Source organism: Pavona decussata, unplaced genomic scaffold, assembly GCF_977016875.1.
Source record: "Pavona decussata unplaced genomic scaffold, jaPavDecu1.1 SCAFFOLD_49, whole genome shotgun sequence".
Classification (NCBI taxonomy): Eukaryota; Metazoa; Cnidaria; class Anthozoa; order Scleractinia; family Agariciidae; genus Pavona; species Pavona decussata.
In genome coordinates this window covers 1,177,501-1,195,501 of record NW_028145471.1, presented here as the reverse complement: position 1 = coordinate 1,195,501, position 18,001 = coordinate 1,177,501, and the positions used below count along the sequence as shown (strand labels likewise).

General features: G+C 40.0%; 1 protein-coding gene and 1 pseudogene across 2 annotated transcripts in view; both read left to right on the top strand.

Annotated features, from left to right (window-relative positions):
* Positions 1-127: 127 nt before the first annotated feature.
* On the top strand, positions 128-15,515 carry LOC146481536 (ras GTPase-activating protein-binding protein 2-like). Its single transcript, XM_085108322.1, has 14 exons — positions 128-280; positions 3,364-3,466; positions 4,690-4,768; positions 4,940-5,041; positions 5,540-5,614; positions 6,235-6,331; positions 7,080-7,224; positions 7,842-7,962; positions 9,134-9,338; positions 10,779-10,888; positions 11,565-11,763; positions 12,654-12,691; positions 13,686-13,745; positions 14,701-15,515. The coding sequence occupies exons 2-14, from the start codon at positions 3,375-3,377 to the stop codon at positions 15,001-15,003; spliced, it is 1,626 nt and encodes a 541-aa protein (XP_084964448.1). The 5' UTR covers positions 128-280; positions 3,364-3,374; the 3' UTR covers positions 15,004-15,515.
* A 1,760-nt stretch (positions 15,516-17,275) lies between these two features.
* The window catches only part of LOC146481535 (heparan-sulfate 6-O-sulfotransferase 1 pseudogene), a 2,458-nt pseudogene continuing 1,732 nt past the window's right edge, over positions 17,276-18,001 (top strand). Inside the window, exon 1 of the transcript XR_014864440.1 lies at positions 17,276-18,001. This exon is cut by the window's right edge and continues 1,732 nt beyond it. The product of XR_014864440.1 is annotated as a heparan-sulfate 6-O-sulfotransferase 1 pseudogene (transcript).

The window sequence follows — 18,001 nt, the reverse complement described above, 5'->3', positions numbered from 1 at the left end:
GTAACCTTGGAAATCATGTTGACATGATTTTTTTTCCTGTGCTGGCCTCGTTTTGAGTTTTCAAAGAAAGCCGAAAGAGACTGGTTCTAGTTGCGCAGTGACGGCGAACTGAGCATGTCAAGCATGTGATTCTTAGAGCAGTTGAGTGAGCGGTGAAAATTTCGTTCGAAAGAACAGGAAAATTGCGCGTTTTGCCTATGGAATAACCTAAAGATCCAGCCGTTTGGGAGAGGAAATGCTTCTGAAGAGTATATTTTGCTGATTACAGGGATTTGCAAAGGTAAGGGTGTTTAAATCATTTATTTTGCAGTCAGCTTTAAGTCGGTCTTGCGGCGCGTGGTGTGGGAGTCGCGCCGTTCGTGTAGTGAGGGCAGGGTCTTTCAAGTCTGTTGTGGTTACTATATTTAAGGCTTGGATGGTCAGTTTGCCGTTTGTCCCTTTCTTCTGACAAGATCTGGAAATTTCGTCTTCATTCCTTAGTGAAGCAATCGTTTAGATTCTTCTGATCCGACCATCGATCACCACATAAAAGGTTGGGTAGGTTTGCAAATTCGATTTTTTCTGTTTTAATAAAAGAATCAAAAAGCCGCCGGTTCTAATGGGTGGCTACACAAGTTGTTTTGGTTTGATGGCTTGAAATATTCGTTTTATTTTGAAAATGGACTGATAAAGAACTCATACATGACCGTCTTTTATGTGTATTTATTTATCCTCAAAGTTAAATAATTTTTTACGTGAAAAAATGAGCCCATATATCTCCATGGCGTTGTTATAATGAAGTTAAGGCTTAAGTACAAAGTGCTTTGATTCAGTTTAATTCTAATTCTAAAATGCTACAAAAAAAATCGAATCAGCGATTTTGTAAACTGTAATTCTGGTAGTCATTGGTAACTCTTAAGTATTATAATTCAAAATTGTGTCAAAATATTCCCTTCCTGATCGTTCGAGATTGATCATGCACTTTAAGATATGGATCTCAAGATGGGGTATTTCCTTATCATTAGGGTTTCTTAATTGGTGCAATTATATAGTGCAAGAAATTTCATATACCTATGCCAGGGGTTTCATTATAAGGGCAAATTGACTGTCTGTGAACGCAAGTTCAATTTGCCATGCTGCTTTTAACATCTCAACCAGCTTATTCAATCCAAGACTGTGTCTGCCCAGGTGCAATAACCTCCCTCCCAACTGTTCAAAATCTTAATGAAGCCCCTGCTGTACTGCAGTGCAATTGACCTGAGAATATTTCCAAATCAAATCTAGTTTATTGCAAATGATGGATCAGATATTAACTTTGCAGCATATAAGGGAATCCATGAAATTCCTACTGAACGTAACTTAGCCCTAGTAAGGAAATTGGAGACCACACAAGACAAGGGAAAAACATTTGACCTTGGTGGGAATCGAACAGTGATAACTCATTTAGTTGTGCCAGTTATCATAATTATTTGTATGTATTACAGGTCCACATGACCTTTTTACCGCTACAGATCAGGGGTTTCAATAAGATTTTGAACAGCCGGGCAAGCGGTTCGTGCCCCTGGGCAGGACAGTTAACTTGGATGCTGGCTCTTTTCATGGAAAAAGCTAGTCAGATGTTCAATTTGTCAGCTGCCTGGGCCTTGATGAAATCCTTGCTAGTTGTGTAAAAAACTATACATGTATGGCACTTGGGGACACTTTTCAGATCAAATTGGAATTTATAAGAGTTGGTTTCTGAGTAGAGGGAAAAGACTGGAGTACCCGGAGAGAAAAACCTCTAAGAGCAGGGACGGGAATCAACAGCAATTTCAACCCACACACGACACCAAGTCCGGGAATCGAACCCAGGCCACATTGAGTGGAGGCAGGTGCTCTCACCACTGCGCCATCTCCCGTCCCCCACACTACCAAAAACGTTAGTTTCAGACCCATTTAAAAACCTTATTGACCAAGTAATATTTAAGCAGGGATCAAGTGGTGTGGAACATAAATTTTAAGCTCAGTCAGGAAAAAAGAAAGATATAATATTTGACCTTGTAACAAGTGGAGGACAAAGAAAAAAATCTGTGTCCTTGGAGTCAGATGCAACTGGCAGACACACAACAAGCCAATTTTGGCATAAATTTGCTCTTTTGTTATCTGCGCTTCTAACCATGGCATACCATGGCAACCAGTATTCGACACTAACTTTCCTGCTAAATTGTCCTTTGGGCAACCAGGTCTCTATTTTTTGTTGCCAAGTGTATTTTTTGGTTGCCCAAAAAATCGCCGGCTCGCTTCGCTGGCCGTTTATTGTCCATCTCCAACCTTAAGCTAAGCGTCAAGACAACCCCCATGCCTAGGTAACTCGTTACCTTGTAATCAAAATCAACTTTATTTGGGTAACTCACAGCTGGTTTTTGACATTTACAATACACAGCCTACTCCTTCTTAAATTCAAGCCATGGAAAATGTTAAAATGCCACAACTCGTCAAGGTTTGGTGCATGTGTCTTCTAACTCGCTTGCTTTCAAGCGTATTTTCCTGAGTTTTCTAGTACAAAGACTTCCTGTCTCAGTAGAGATTTCCTCTGGGTTTTTTTCCTCAGCATTTCTAACCTCTTCAACTTCGTCAACTTCTCTTCCTTTTTCCCTCTCTTCTTCCCTTTCATCGTTCTTTCGCTTTTTCCTTGAAAACCCAAACTGAAATAGACTCATTTCAACAACTTGATCGCTGTGAAAATCCCGGGAAAATACGAAGCGTAAATTTGGCCGCTTGGAGCCTGGGTACGGTAAATTTACCAACATTCTTTGCGGGTTAAAAAAACATGGAGGCCACGATTTTGTGTGTTTCGTGCCCGTTTCGTTGTATCTTGTTCAAACTAATATGTATCTTTTTTCAATCTACGGCTAACGGGTATGAAAATATCCCAAGGCAGGTACCCATATTAACACAATAAATAAATTGACAGCAAAGAGTTTTCAATTCGCTTTATTTCCTGCTGGACACACTGTGGACAGGAGCAAAACATCTGCTTGCCCGATCGGGCAACTTTTACCGTAGTTTTACTTGCCCATTGAATCATTTTACTTGCCCCGGGCAATCGGGCAAGCATTAGTGTCGAATACTGGCAACCCCCCGATGACGACAAAAATTTTTGTCCACTCCCTGGACAAGACAACATTCTTTTTATTAAGAATTCATGATCGTTTTATTTATTCTATTCTTTTGTCATCTTGCGTTTTTTATACAAAAGCTAAATGACAACCCTATCAACAGTCAGAGTGTGATATATAGTATTTTCCAATGATGAAGTTCTGTTTCGGATAGGGAGAATTACAAGTTGATAGGAGAACATGTTAATCAGTGTACTGAGTTTTGTTTTGCCTGGATTTCTTTCAGTTCAGTAAAGGATGGTGACCGTTCCATCTCCACAATGTGTTGGGCGAGAATTTGTCCGGCAGTATTACACCCTCCTGAATCAAGAGCCTGTCCAGATTCACAGGTACTGTAAGAGTCTTTGTACCAGTGGGGGAACCTACACCTGTAGGTATAGTAGTGACGGGAATGTGTGAATATAAAATGAGGGTTATTTGTTAGACCAGTGAATGTTGTGCCGCCAGCACTCATGACACAAATGGTGTATCAGACAATAATAATTAACCCTTCAGTGAAAGTTTAGGTGCTGAGATGAACCTTTGAATTTCCAACTTAGCATTATATTACCGCAAGGAAGGAAACAGCAACAAGTCATGAGTGATTAAGATGTTAATTTGTGGCAGTGAGAATGTGAATGGGATAATGAATGTTGAGCTGCACAGCACTAAGGACGCAAATAATGAATCGGAGAATTACCTCTGCAGTGAACATTCATTGCAGAACTTCTGTGATCTAATCTGGAGGTTGTGCGATCAATTCCCACCATGGTCTAAGAATAAATTTCCCTTTGCCTTGTCTGGTTTGCCATTTCCTTCCTAGGGCTAACGCTCAGCTGGAAATTCATGGATTCACCTCAGCACTTAACTTTCTCTGCGGAGTGAATTCTCTGATTTGTTCTTGTCTGTCGGACCCCCTAAGTCCTGTTGGGCTAAAATTGGACCCAGAAAAAGTCCAGTGTCTCAGAACATAACCCAAAAAGACAATTCCTCTCTGCACCTAAAACCCATAAAAAAGTGCCTGCCAAAATTTCCCAACCCCACCCCCCCCCCCCTAAAAAAAAGTACACTAGAAATATCAGTATATAGATTCTTTTTATTGTTCTCCATACAATTCTTGTACTTCATTTATTCTCCTAAAAGTAAAAAAGTTCTTACCTTCAAGTTATCTTGACCTACATATAAAAATATTATATTAGAAGAGAGAAATGAATATTTCCCACTGTTGAGGGTGACAAAGGTTCAGATGTTTTGAGAACAGGAATTTACATGGCTCCCGTTAAGTCTTGAGCGACTGGTTGCATAGAGCTACACAGTCATAATAACTTGTTGCTTTGTAAGTAAACTGAACTACGAGACAGTACAGATCGCCCACAACATCAAGATCCCATCAAGTGTAATTCTGGTTGCGTCTTATAACCGGGTATTTAGGTGAAAGTTTCATTTTGAAAAGTTGTGATAATCGTGTTTTAAAGTTTATGGTGTGTCTTATAAAGGAGTACTCCTTATAACTGAAGAAATACAGTACATGTTGCTCAGGTCTCTTTTTTACGTGCATGGTCATTTTTTGCAGGTTTTATACAAAGCAGTCTTGGTTTCTTCATGGGAGGGCTGAGAATGGACCTACTGAACCCCCTGTGATTGGCCAAGAGGTAAATAAATGGGGCAGAAATATTCAGTATTGATGGATAAAGAGATAAAAATAGTTCATTGTTTGTGTTGTCTCAGAACAATGATGCATAGATATTAGTGTTTTTGATACTGAAAGTTGAAAAGTCCTCAAGTATGTTTGTGAGTGCTCATCAATGCTTATTTTCATTCAGGCAATCTACAGCAAGATCAAGGATCTTAATTTCCATGATTGCCATACAAAGATCAGACAGGTGGATAGCCACTCCACTGTGGGGGGAGGGGTGGTGGTGCAGGTAAATATGTCTGTTCCTTTCTTTCTTTTCTGAATTGCTGTAAAAGCAGATTTAGAAAATAACATTTTTTGCTGGCATGATAAAATTAGTTGGACAACAGCCATGCTGAATCTACTAAGATATAATCCATTGGCAAACATGGCACAGTAAAGGGGTTGGAATGCATCATACGGCAATTTCAAATTCCAAGTTTCCTTTTCACCCACGGGATAATTTTGTCCCAAACATTTCAAGTGGCGTGGATGCAAAAAATCAAGATATAATAGGTCACCATGCAAAATTTTAAGATCAAAACAAATGTTACCCACAGCTTTTAATTCCGTTTTGGGTAATTTATGTTGCATAATTTCCACTTGCAGTGTTCTGTGAGAGTAACTGTGGATAGAAATTTTGATTTGTTCAGCTGACACATGCACCTTAGCTATGGCGTGGGTGGGTTACATGCATCACATGACTAAAACCCTTTGGAGCCTCCTTAAATGTACTTTTGTCTTGTAGGTGTCTGGTGAATTGTCCAATGATGGACAGCCGATGCGGAGGTTCATGCAAACGTTTGTCTTGGCTCCTGGTGAGGTCAGTGCTAGTCATTAAATGACTCAAATTCACGACAATGGAGATATTGGCGAGGTTCATCATGTACTGTTGAGCAATCCTTGTTTGATAGTGCCATGTTACACTTTTTTCTACTAGGGAACTTAAGCAGCAACGACAGAAACACCAACAAAAACATCACTTCAAAATTTAACTTCACTTTTATTTGGGCTACTTTGCGATTATTTCAACTCGTTTAAAAATGGCGAACTAACCCAGAACCAAATTGATAGGAACGGCATTCAAGATAAGATAGAGAATTAAAAAATTCATTGTTGTGTGCTCACATTCTTAAAATTAAATTTGGTCATTTCACATTGTCATTTTGCAGAGGATGGCAAAGAAATGTACCAAAATACATTTAATACACACGAGAGCGATTGTTTTTGCTCGTTAAACCTATTGTTTTGCAGCACTCTTGTTGCCGTGACCGTCGTCGTTGCTTGAATTCCCTACTGTTTAAATTGCGATGTCACTAATTTTGTAGCTGATTGATGTCAAGAACCAGATGAGAAAAAAACTTATATGTACACTGTTTTTTTCCCTGGTACCAATAGGAGCTGGTTTTTAACAAAGCTACTGTTTTTCTATATATCCATTAGGGTCCAAGAAAGTATTATGTTCACAATGACATATTCCGTTATCAAGATGAGGTGTTCTCTGAGGAGACTAGTGACGAACCTGCTGATGGGAATGTTGGTATGTCTGTGTGCTGTAACAACAATAAGGCATATCTGTTTTTCAAGTAATGTAAGAAAATACTTGGGCCTTAAAATAGTCCTTGACATCAACTTCAGTGGTCTCTTTCCCAAAACCTTTCATTGCTTATCATGGTCGAATCCCTAACATAAATCTCCCAGATGACATTTTTGTTTTTGTTGTTGTATTAGTTTCAATCCTGTTTTGCCTGATCAAGAAACTACACATGTTGCTTTGATAAAATGGCTTTCCTGACAGTCAGTTCTGAACTGAATATAATTCACTAACTCTGCAAATTATTTCAAGTTGCCCATCAGCATGTAGTGGGTGACCTTTAATATACTTCAATGCTTTGCTATACAAGATTCCTTAGTAGTTTTCACTAATACTAGAATTGGGGGATGCAAAGCCTGTGAAGATGGCTAGGCACATGGAGTGCTCCGATTGCAGGCAGAGCGGCTGACTTAAAGCTGCTTAGCGGTACTTTGATCGGTATTCATCCTTAGTAGTTTGCACTAATATTAGAAGTGAAAGTCATCTCAACTCTGAAAGTGAGTTCTGAAAAAAGTATTATTCTTACAGAAAGGTGGTAACTTATGTGAACTTTCATAGGTTTAGTTAAATGTGGACAATTAAATTTGGCTGCCAAATGTGTTGTTTAGTGTTTCATTAAAGCTTTTGTTGTTGTTTTTTCTTTGTCACACATCATGCTTGCCTCTTGATTTCTTTTGCAACGTTTTGTCCATAGATTCTGAAGGGGAAGAGGAACTCCCTCAGCAGGTGCCTGTGAACAGTGCAGTCAGCAGTTATGACCAGTCTAACCAGGAGCAAGATGTGGTTCAAGACATTCCTGGTGACAGCCTGTACTATACAGGCCAAGGTCAAACCAATGGGTAATTGTCTCGTTTTTATCATTTTTTTTAGACAACCTTGGTTTGATGCAGGGATTGAATCATTAATACTTTGAACAGACAGGCAAGGGATTAGAGCACCTGGGCAAGTTAGTCGACTTGGATATGTTATTTTCTGGAAAATGTCGGTTGTGATTGTTGAAAGCAGCCAGGCAAAATCATGTTCACAGTTGGTCATTCTGCCCAGTGCCCATGCCTTAATGAAACGCCTGTTCATGTCCCTTATGTAGGGTTGCATTCTATTTCATAATGTGATTTAACATGTCTTTAGAACATAAACATGTCACAGTTTTGTTAATCACACAAGCAGCAATAAAATGTCATTTAATTGAAGTTGCAGCAAAGGAAATTAAACATATAATAATTGCAACTATCCCTTTGACGTCCTCAGATAAAAAAAAAAGATCTCCCTGTATTAGTGGCAAAGGGTTGCCACAGATAAATGTACTCATTTTGTGTCTAGTTTATTGTGGTATATAGAGCCTGAAGGCTTGCTCAAGAATAGTTCCTTTGAACAAAGCACAAGGGCTGTTATATCTTCGCAGATGTGCAGCTAATGATGACAAGTATGATTTAAACAATTTCATTTTTTATCACAGCCCAGGGGCACTGATGAACCAAGAACCTCTGATGGATGATGATGATGACGACGATGATGACGATGATGAACCTGAAGAATCACAAGAACTTCAAGAAGTTATCATTGACAAACAGCCACAGGTGACACTAACTTCTGTCTAGTTTTTGTAAAATAATGATGGTTGGTGTCTGCTAATTACTTACGGTGAATGCTTGTTTTATAGTCACTTGAAATTCAGGCACGTACAGAATGTTGGCTCCGTCTTTCAGCTTAGAAATGCATGCATATATCCCTTTGAGTTCCAAATATCAAACTACATATTCTCTCAGTGGTCTCTATATATTTAAATTTGTGGTAGTCTAGAGAATTTTAGACAACAAAAGAAAACAACCAAGCATGACTCCTGTTCTGTTTGAACTGTTCAAGTTAAGGGGAAAATATCATTGCACAGTTGACTCCTGATAACTGGAATCTTCAAGGGAAATTGAAAAAAATTTGAGTTATAGGGAGTTTGAGTTTTTGAGGCTAGAGTTATATAGAAAATGACTTAAAGGGAAAGGACAATTGGTTCAAGTTACTGGAAGTTCAAGTAAGCGAGGGTTCAAGTTATCGGGAGTCAACTGTACTTTGAATTTGAAACCTTTGCCTAAAAAAATTGATTTATAGCAATGTATATCTCAAGGCCAGACCATGTACTTGTTTCAAGCTCTTCAAATACCACTGAGTGATCATACTTGTTAGCACTCACAGTACACGTACCTATCAACCATCCCGGTTAATCAGAATTGACCCGATTTTTGTGGTTCCCAACATTAAAAAAAATCGGAACATTCTAATTTTCTGTGAAAAAAAATTTACTTTACTCAAGGAACTTTGGGTTGTTGTATGTACAACTGTATATCCCCAAGTTTGCAAGGGATTTTTATCCCAATAGATCTGTGAAGATGACTTTCTGTTTTATGAAGAACACGTGTAATTGCAATTGACCTGACAATTTTAAAAAGGTGTGTTACTTATAATATTTTTGTTGTAAGAGCAGTTGTGTCTCACCAGCAGCACGGGACAAAGCCTCTTCTTTCATGGGGGGAGGGAGTAATCCTTATTTCTTAGGTTGGCAGGTATGCTGGCACACTACCTCACTGAGTTATGAGTGGTAGAATTGATGCGTACAAAATGCGTAGAAAAAAAAAAGAATTGATGCATAGAGTTCATTAGTAAAGACTGCACTTTTGCTTCAGAATAGTAAATTGCTTGATATGTGGCATGGGTTGAATGAAGTTGTTGAGGTGTTAATGCATTTTCTTTTCACAGATGCATCCACATGAACCACGTGAGACAGCAGTCATTCAGACGCCAGAAGAGGAGGATCCTCATGCTCTGTCCACCAATGGACAGACTGAAGAGGCAGCCTTTGAGCAGGAACAGGGGGAGGGTGATGAAGAAGAGGAGCCCGAGGGACCAGGGTCTGAACCAGAGGCTCCTTTAGATGAGGCATCTGGTGAACCTACTGAACCAGGTGCCTACTTTTCATATTTTTTACAGCACTTTACACTTTTTGGGTTTTTGTTCACAGATGCAAAAGCTAGAATTTATTTGAACAGTTCGAAGTTCTGCGCGGGTTGATGCACAATGGAATAAATGTGATGGAATATTAATTAATCCTGGTGAATAAACGAGAATGATGTATTATTCAGTAAATGACACAAGCATACTCGGAAAAAAATCTGAGTGCTTCTATCAGGAATGGAATATTTTAAGCCTGGTGAATAAATCAGAATGATAGGAGCACTCGGATTTTTTTTCGAGTACGCCTGTGTCACTTACTGATTACAGCGGTTACCAATAACACGCGACCTATCGCCTTCAAAAGACTCCCGATAAAGTTGCGTTTTGGTGGACGTCAATCATAGAAAAGCCGTTGAAATTAATTTGAATTCTGACAACATTTCAAGGAAAAAGAACCAAAAATTGGCTGTTTTACCTGCTGACAGATGGTAAACGTTTTAAGTTTATTTCCAATCCAGGTTATCGTAAAGAATGGGCATTGTTTAGATGAAGCATTTTTTGTACCATTTAAATTGCTATCCGTAATAATTTTGCAGAATCAGCGACGCGTGCAAGTGAGCAAATTATCACGTGCAGTAATTCAAAAGTACCTTTTATTTTCCCTTGATCTGGCTCAGAAAACAATTTAAATAAAGTTTACCTTCTCTTAGCAAGGAAAGATTCTTAATTTCTTGGCGGGTTACCCTGGAATCTTGTCAGAATTCAAAATAATTTCAACGGCTTTCCTTTGATTGACGTCCACCAAAACGCAACTTTATCCGACTCTTTTGAAGACGGTAGGTCGCGTGTTATTGGTAACCGCTGTAATACATCATTCTCAAGATGGTTGAGTTTCATGATTTCATTTACAGACCCAAAACTCAGAACCCTCTTGAAAGGCATAGTAAGCATCACCCCACTCAGTATCTTTCATTTGAATGTTCACACTCAACTGCTTGAACAGCATAACAAAGAGTACAACAGGGAATTCTGTTCTGGAACTCTCATTTGAATGGTCTCACTTTTTAAGGATTTTATCCTCAACCTCAAAATGTTGAAGCAGTAACTTGTATTTCATATTAACGGTACTACAGGAAAGTACTGCTCAGCACATGTACATGTAGCTTTCTTTTGAATGGTTACATTTCAGGATTTTATCCACAGACTCAAAAGCTAAAACAACCTTTGACAGCATTGTAAACAATGTGATGGGAAGGTACTGCTCCATAGCTTTCGTTTGAATATTGTCCACAGACTAAAATGTTAAAACCATGTTACTTGAGTCAATATTTGACCCAACACATGTTGTTCTGGAGGGTTTGAAGTTTTCATGTCAAGCTTTCACAACCTCAAACCATTTTTCTTGTAAACGTTTCCTTTGTAACAAACTAACTGTGGAATTTGATTGCAGTACCAGAGAAGCCAAAGACTTGGGCTGCACTCGCTGCATCCCGTGCCCCATCAGTTCAGAGTAACACAGCACCTGTGTCCAACCCTCGCCCAGTGCGACAGCCTCAACAGGTAACGGCTTACATGCAGTTTACAAAACATCTGGTCAAGTTACACTCCACAAAAAAAATTGCAAATAAAACTTTGCAGGGGAGCAGTGGCCCAATGTGGCCTAGATTCAATTCCTGCATTCACCATCATGTGGGTTGAGTTTGTCGTTGATTCTAATCCTTGCTCCAAGAGGTTTTTCTCCGGGTACTTTGGTTTTCCTGTCTCCTCAAAAACCAACATTTCCAAATTCCAATTCAATCTAGTAGAGTGTCACCAATTAGTGCTAAATACATTGACACTAAAATAAAGTGATTTTTTGTTACAAATTTTCTTTTTGTCTATCATCTATGAGAGAATGATTGCCATTATTAACTTGTTACATGTTAATAAAGAATTGAAAATTTACATGACCCCACTACAGGGCTTCATTCAAATAGTTAGGCTTCTTAGCATGTCTCAAGTTTAGACTCCATCAATAGTGGAACCTCGATTTAATAAAGTGCCAAGGAACTAGTGCAATTGGTTTGTTGTACCGAGGGTTCGTTTATATCAAGATTCTGTTCCATGTTTTAAAAGGCTAAGCTGGAGAATATAATTCGTAATACCGAGGCCTTCGTTAAAGAGGTTTGTTAAAATCAAGGTTTCACTGTGCTCTTTTAGAGTGTCAATTAACAGGAATTTGTAACTTTGTCACCAGGCTCCTACTCAGTCTGTGTTGCCACCTCCGCCTAGACCCCAGGCTGCTCCTTCCCGCCCGTCCAAAGAAGTGCGTGGAGGTACGAACAGCAGCAGAGATTCAAGGTTAACTGCGCGGAATGCCCCTGATAACCATCAGGTGTTCATCGGCAATCTGCCTAGTGGGGTCAAGGATGATGACGTGCGAAATGTGTTTTCCAGTGAGTACTCCAAAAGAAAACTTTTAAAAGGTGTTATCCATTAGCTGTTATTAGAAGAGTCTTTTCAAAATGTTTATAGTGATTGGTAACATAGCAGGAAGAGTGAACCCCAAAGGGATCTTGACATAGCATGACTCACTCACTCATGGGACATGGAACCATGGAATTCCCTGCCACTTGAAAAAAGATCTTGTGATGACCTGAATGTTTATAAGAAAAAAGTTAAGACTCATCTTTTTAGGAAAGCTTTTCTATATAATTAGATACCACATTTAGACATTTTGTACATAAGGAATATTAGACCTAAGTATATTAATGTAAATTTTTTATTCAGTATTGTATGGTGTAATGAAATTTATTTGCTGTAATTGTAAAGTGCAATTGGACATCGCTGGAAATCACGCTATATAAATAAATTATTATTATTATTATTATTATTATTATTATTATTATTATTATTGTTATTGTTATTATTATTATTATTATTATTATTATTATTATTATTATTATTATTATTATTATTATTATTATTATTATTATTATTATTATTATTATATGCCCATTGCACCGGGCGGCATGTAGGGCATAGCATGAACTAAGAAGCAAGTCATCTTCAGTAGGCATCAAAGTCACCGGCCTGGTGCATTTTAAGATGGCTAACTGTTCATGTTCCAAAGGTCATATTTGCTATTTTTGTGCACTCACTGCACCTTTCAATAACACGCAGACCCTCTGAAGTTCAAGGTTCAACCAACCGTTTCGGTTTTTACTGCTGCCAATCAGTGCAAATCGTTGGTTGACTTTTGAATTCCAGAGCCCACGTATTATTGAAAGGAGCTGTAAAACTGTTAACATAAATTCCCAAAATGTTTTCTTTTTTGTCCTTTCAGAGTACGGAACAATCCTAGAAATCAGGCTCAATCCTAAGGTACACATGATTTTTTTGTTTCGTATCTGTACGGTGGTACCGCCTTTAACTAGTTAGGCTCTGATTAGTCTCTCTCACAGACCCTCTTTTGGTTCATCAAGCAATCTTTCCTCCTCTCCCACTCCCCTCTCCCCCCTCCCCCCTCCTCCTTCCCCTTAGGAAGGCCTAATACGTAGGTTACTGCAAAATTATCCTGGATTATCATTGAAGAAGAAGTGATTTAGAAAAGCATTTAACTATAAAAAATTGCAATAAAATATTTCTTAAAATCATTTTAAGATTTAAAAAATTGCTAAAAAACGACATTCCGACGTTAGCTAAACGTCGTTAGGGTACTTAGGCACAGACGTTTTAAGCCACGGACGGCAACCGGAAATTGAATTTTTTTTCTTTTGGGAGTGTTTTTTTTTACGTCATCGCGTTTGTAACGTCAAGCCACAGTCATGAACAAGAGCTTTTCCTGTTCTTGATATGGAGCCAAACCACGCCACATTCGACTTCCGGTTACCGTCCGTGGCTAACGAACGTCTGTGCTTAAGCTCCCTATTATCAAGTCAAAATATGTTTGTAAGTTGCATTCTATAAACACTAAAAAGAACAATAGCTGATTAAAAAAGCTGTAACATAAAAAGTTAACCAAAAAGTTTGGCACGTATGGAGTCTGTCTAGATATTTAAAATTTAAAATGATTATCATTGTTAAGCGTTAATCCGGCTTTTGAACAACCAGGTCTTGGTGGAGAAAGCAAACTCTCTGAGACTTGCTCTAACAGCCACTTCTGTTCAATCAGTCCACGTTTCTTCATTTTCCCAGCTGACACTCCTTTTGCTAGAACACAATTTAAGGGCAAATTGTACGTGGAAACCCTAAAACATAACAATCTGCTGGTGTTTCGCACTGTTCCTCCTCTTAAAATCATTAATCCAGTACATAAAATTCTTTGTTTTTTATTGTCATGATTGACTTTCTGTTGTTGTTGTTGTTGTGTCCTCAGAACTTTGGGTTCGTCATCTTTAACAGCTCTGAGCCAGTTGAACAGATCCTGAACAACAGAGTGAGTGTTTTAAGTAATAAATCAAACACGAGGAAGAGTGTTTCCTCCGATTTTCAAACACCGAGAAGTAGCTCCGAGGTGTTTGGAAATAAGAGGAAACACTCTTTCGAGTGTTTGATATAGCTTCTCAAACTATTGATAATTCTTGGAGAAATTCGAAGCAAAAGTTCACAAAATTTTATTATAATTAAGATCACATTTCTAAGCCTCCTTCACGGTAGTGATTTGCTTTGTTTTGGCTTGATGAATTATCAATGAGTTTGAGAAGCATGGTTCACACTTGTGGCCTAACAACATAGAGAAAAAAAAATCAGTTTATTGCTTTTGACGCTATACTTATTCCATGATGTTTCTGTTATGCTGCCGTGAAAATGTTTTACCGTATTTTGTTTCTAGTTTCCAGAATCAGGTCCCAGTTCTCGAAAGCCGATTAGCGCTAGGCCAGCCACGATTAAATCGCCCTAATCGAGGGATAAAATTTACCCTTCAATTAGATTCTGTGGCTGAAAGCACGATGAGCGCTAACCAATTCTAATCCAAGCTTCGAGCAAGCGAGTTTTTTTCCCGCTCATTTAACTGGTCTAACTGGTTTGTTCTAGCGATGTAATCGAGGGATAGTTCATCAAGGGATAAACTCGCTGTCAGAAACGTCTTTTCATCTCGCGATTAGTTATTGTCGGATTAAGGAATTTAATCGTGGGTCAACCGCTAATCGGCTTTCCAGGTATTGGGTGCTAGATCACGAAATTCGATGTTCTAGGGCGCTTTTCAAGGAATCGAATGGAACAACAGTTTTAAGGAATAGAAGTTTGGAAATCTGGGTATACCTCGTGATGTTGTCGTAACGTTCCGGAAATTCCGTTCTATTGGGCCGTTTCTACTAAGGTCAGGTTTCTCCCACTACATATATACATACATTTGATATGTTTCTGATATTCGGTTTTTATCCCACCAGCCAATCCGAATCGGTAACCACGAAATCAACATAGAGGAAAAGAAGCCAAGTGGATCAGTTGGTCGTGGTTCCGGTGGAAATCGTCGGGGTGGTAGTGGGGGCGGCGGCGGAGGAGGAGGAGCTCGCGGAAACGCGCGTGGCGGCGCGAGTGGAGGTGGTGGGCAAGCTGGCCGAGGAGGATCTCGGGCCGGCAACCGCGGAGGATTTGGCGGGAACAGCGGAGCTGGAAGCGCGGGAACAGGATCGGGCGGGCGATCTGGAGGACGCCGTGACAGTGGAGGTCGTGGCGGGAAATTCAAGTAGCTCGCTCATTTGTGACGATGGAGTGTCGCGAGATTAGTATAAATTATTATCATACAGAAAAAAAAAAAACAACTCAAACTTTGCAGACTGCCATGGTGCCGTTATCTTCTCTTCTCCTCAAAGCCGTTATGACCTTTCATGGTCTCGTGTGTATTTTGTATACCAGCAAGTCTTGTGGTGACTTTTCTTGTTAGCATTTTGTCTGCTGGCGGATATAGACGTTGCATGTTGTTGTAGTTGTGTTGGTAGTTGCGTGTCCGTGAAAATTGTCTTCGTGTTTGTCGAGTGAGCTGGAAATGCGAAGAGAAAGACGCCTTGGTTTGCCGATCCACACTCATTGCCTTGTCTCCGTGCAGGCGGGCGAACTTTGTAAGAAGAGGATTTCAAATTTAAAGAGAATTGTGAACTTTTTTTAGAATAGGAACCGTCCAAAGTTATATGAGAATACAACGTTTGCGATATTTATATTGGATTCACTAAGAAATAAAACAAGCCTGCAATATTGTAAAGCACTGCTGAGTAGTGGTTCATAGTTGGTTGATGTACATTTTTTGTGCTGCACTTTTTTAGGGAAACGCACACTCCGCAATCCATCGGAAAGACTGGGTTTTGACATCTTATCACGTTTACACAGTGCAAAACTTACTTCAAACTTTTCGATTTGGTTTAAACCACTTATCTCAATCTTAACCGTAAAAAAGAAATTTAAAATCAGAACATGTGAGCCTCGAACCCGGGTCATTTTCTTCATTTCACTCATACATAACCGCTACACCAACAAGGACTAGCTCCCAAGAACGGTAATTTTTAACTTCTTTACATAGAGTTACTTATGACAATAAATGACAGCTGACCGTTTTCAAATCAGTGCTAAGGGCTAAATAGTGTAGATCAGTGCCAGCCTCTTACGTCAGAGTGCTACGTTATGAGGGATGTCGGAGTGTGTATGCTGGATTCTCAGCTATCAGTTAAAATTGAAGCCATTTGTCAGCTGTCAATTATGACGGATCTTAGTTAACTTTTTCTTCTCACCTGTTCAACTTATCAACAGTATCCCTGTCATTAGCCGAACAGCGTCGAGTATCCGAAGATTTCCGGAGAACTGTCGGGTATTTCTAATCTCTTTCGAGATTTTACGAACACTGCCTATACGCACGACTTCTGGTAACAACTTGTGAGGAGCTCCGAGCCGTTTTCGTTAGCAACTTATTCTCAAGGAAGTATTAAACCACACAGTTATTGGCTTGTTATTTGCAAGTAACATTCACACTATACTCGGGCAAAGTTTAACCATTAGCCATCAGTGAAAAAAATGCTATTTGTCAGCTGATGGTTAAAATTTTGACCAATTCTCAGCTATCAGTGGACCTCGTGCAGACCGTCCTTTAGGAGTTAGCATGGCAAATTAAATAAATTATTAATTTAATGGTTAGAATTTTTTAAGAGCAGTTGCGCTATGATCCGCTCCACTGATGTCCGCTACTAAGAAGGCTCTGGAAACGTGGATGCCATGCTGGCCTTGCCTTGTCCCTGGCTTTCTCCCAGGCCCTCAGGATCAATTCATTTCGGTGACGTAACAAAGGCGAACGGCTGGGAAAAACCTCGCTTTTTCGCTCTGACCACGTGATCCGAGATGAAAGACAGAGAAAGGCCTAGGAACTGGGCAAATGCTGGCCGGATGTTACTAGTTTAGTCTGCGCAGCAGGCGTAATCTAAGAGGGGAGAGTGGGGGGGGGGGGGGGTGCGAGAACAGGTGAGAAAAAAAGTGGGGACACTTTTTCGCTCGGACCACGTGATCCGAGATCAAAGACAGAAAGAGGCCCAGGAACTAGACTGTTCACAGTCCCCTATTTTTCCGTGTGATCGTCGAGATCGAGCGTGTCTTACCGTCAATAGCGGCCATCTTGACTATCCGTCGTACCGAGTCTAACCTGGGGAAGAGTATTAAGTCTACTTAGGGGGCGGGGGACGGTTTGGGAGTAGGCCTCTATTTCTCTCGCCCCCCACCCCCTAGAGCTCTAATCCCCGACGCCCGCCCCCTCGGTACATCTAAAAATCAAGATGGCCGCCATTAACGGTAAGACGCGCTCGATCTCGACGATCACACGGAAAAATAGGGGACTGTGAACAGTCTACCTAGGAACTGGGCAAATGCTGGCCGGACGTTAATTTAGTCTGCGTAGCAGGGGTAATCTAAGAAAGGGAAGGGGGGGGGGTAGGAAGGAAGGGGGGGGGGTAGGAAGAACAAGTGGAGACACTTTTTCTTGCACTCGCACTCTCTCCCTTCCCTCTCCCTTGTTCCCAGTCTACTCTGTTTTCTTTCAACGTTGTTTTTCAATACATGTTTTTTTTTTCTTTCTCTTTCTTTTTTACGCCTGAAGCACAAGCTGAAGGCAGACCCAGCTAAACGAAATAATATGCGGGTCCCAATTTTAAACTAATTGTTTCCTGTTTTATTTAATTTCCGGTCATTATTATTGTGGTTACATCTATCGCTTTCATTGGCCTTTGTTTGTTTAGCCCCCTTTTCTATCCGTGCTTCGTGATAAGTGCAACCTGGGGAGATTGCCAAAACTGATGGCGTCTGTTCGATGGAAGCGCGCGATCTCGGAGATCAAACAGAAGACAGTAAAACAGTACACTGTTCATCCAACATGCTCCTCGCTGGCTCCTTCAGACATCATCGAGGAGAAACGATCAGCAAAAGAGACTTTTTTCGCGGTGGACAGCGGGGTGGACAGACGAGTTTGTATAAAGTTTTTCACCAGCAGCTTTCTGAAGGCTAATTGACAGGACTGCCAATCAAACGAACGGTCGGTACTGACAGAAGTGTGGCGTGACAGATGATTAGAGGGAGCTTTGTCAACCGGAGCGAAAGCTTTACACAAGGCAGGTGTTCAATAGAGATCAAACTTGCGATAAAGCATTATTTATAACAGGTACCTTAGCTATTTAATTAATTGTGTTTTGACACGGCGACTGCAGTTCAAACATCTGC

Bases quoted from the DNA above. Each gene is read 5' to 3' on its own strand.
- LOC146481536 (XM_085108322.1), top strand. From the start codon at position 3,375: ATGGTGACCGTTCCATCTCCACAATGTGTTGGGCGAGAATTTGTCCGG. The intron at 5,615-6,234 runs GTCAGTGCTAGT...TATATCCATTAG, and splicing joins TTGTCTTGGCTCCTGGTGAG to GGTCCAAGAAAGTATTATGT. The intron at 9,339-10,778 runs GTGCCTACTTTT...ATTTGATTGCAG, and splicing joins TGGTGAACCTACTGAACCAG to TACCAGAGAAGCCAAAGACT.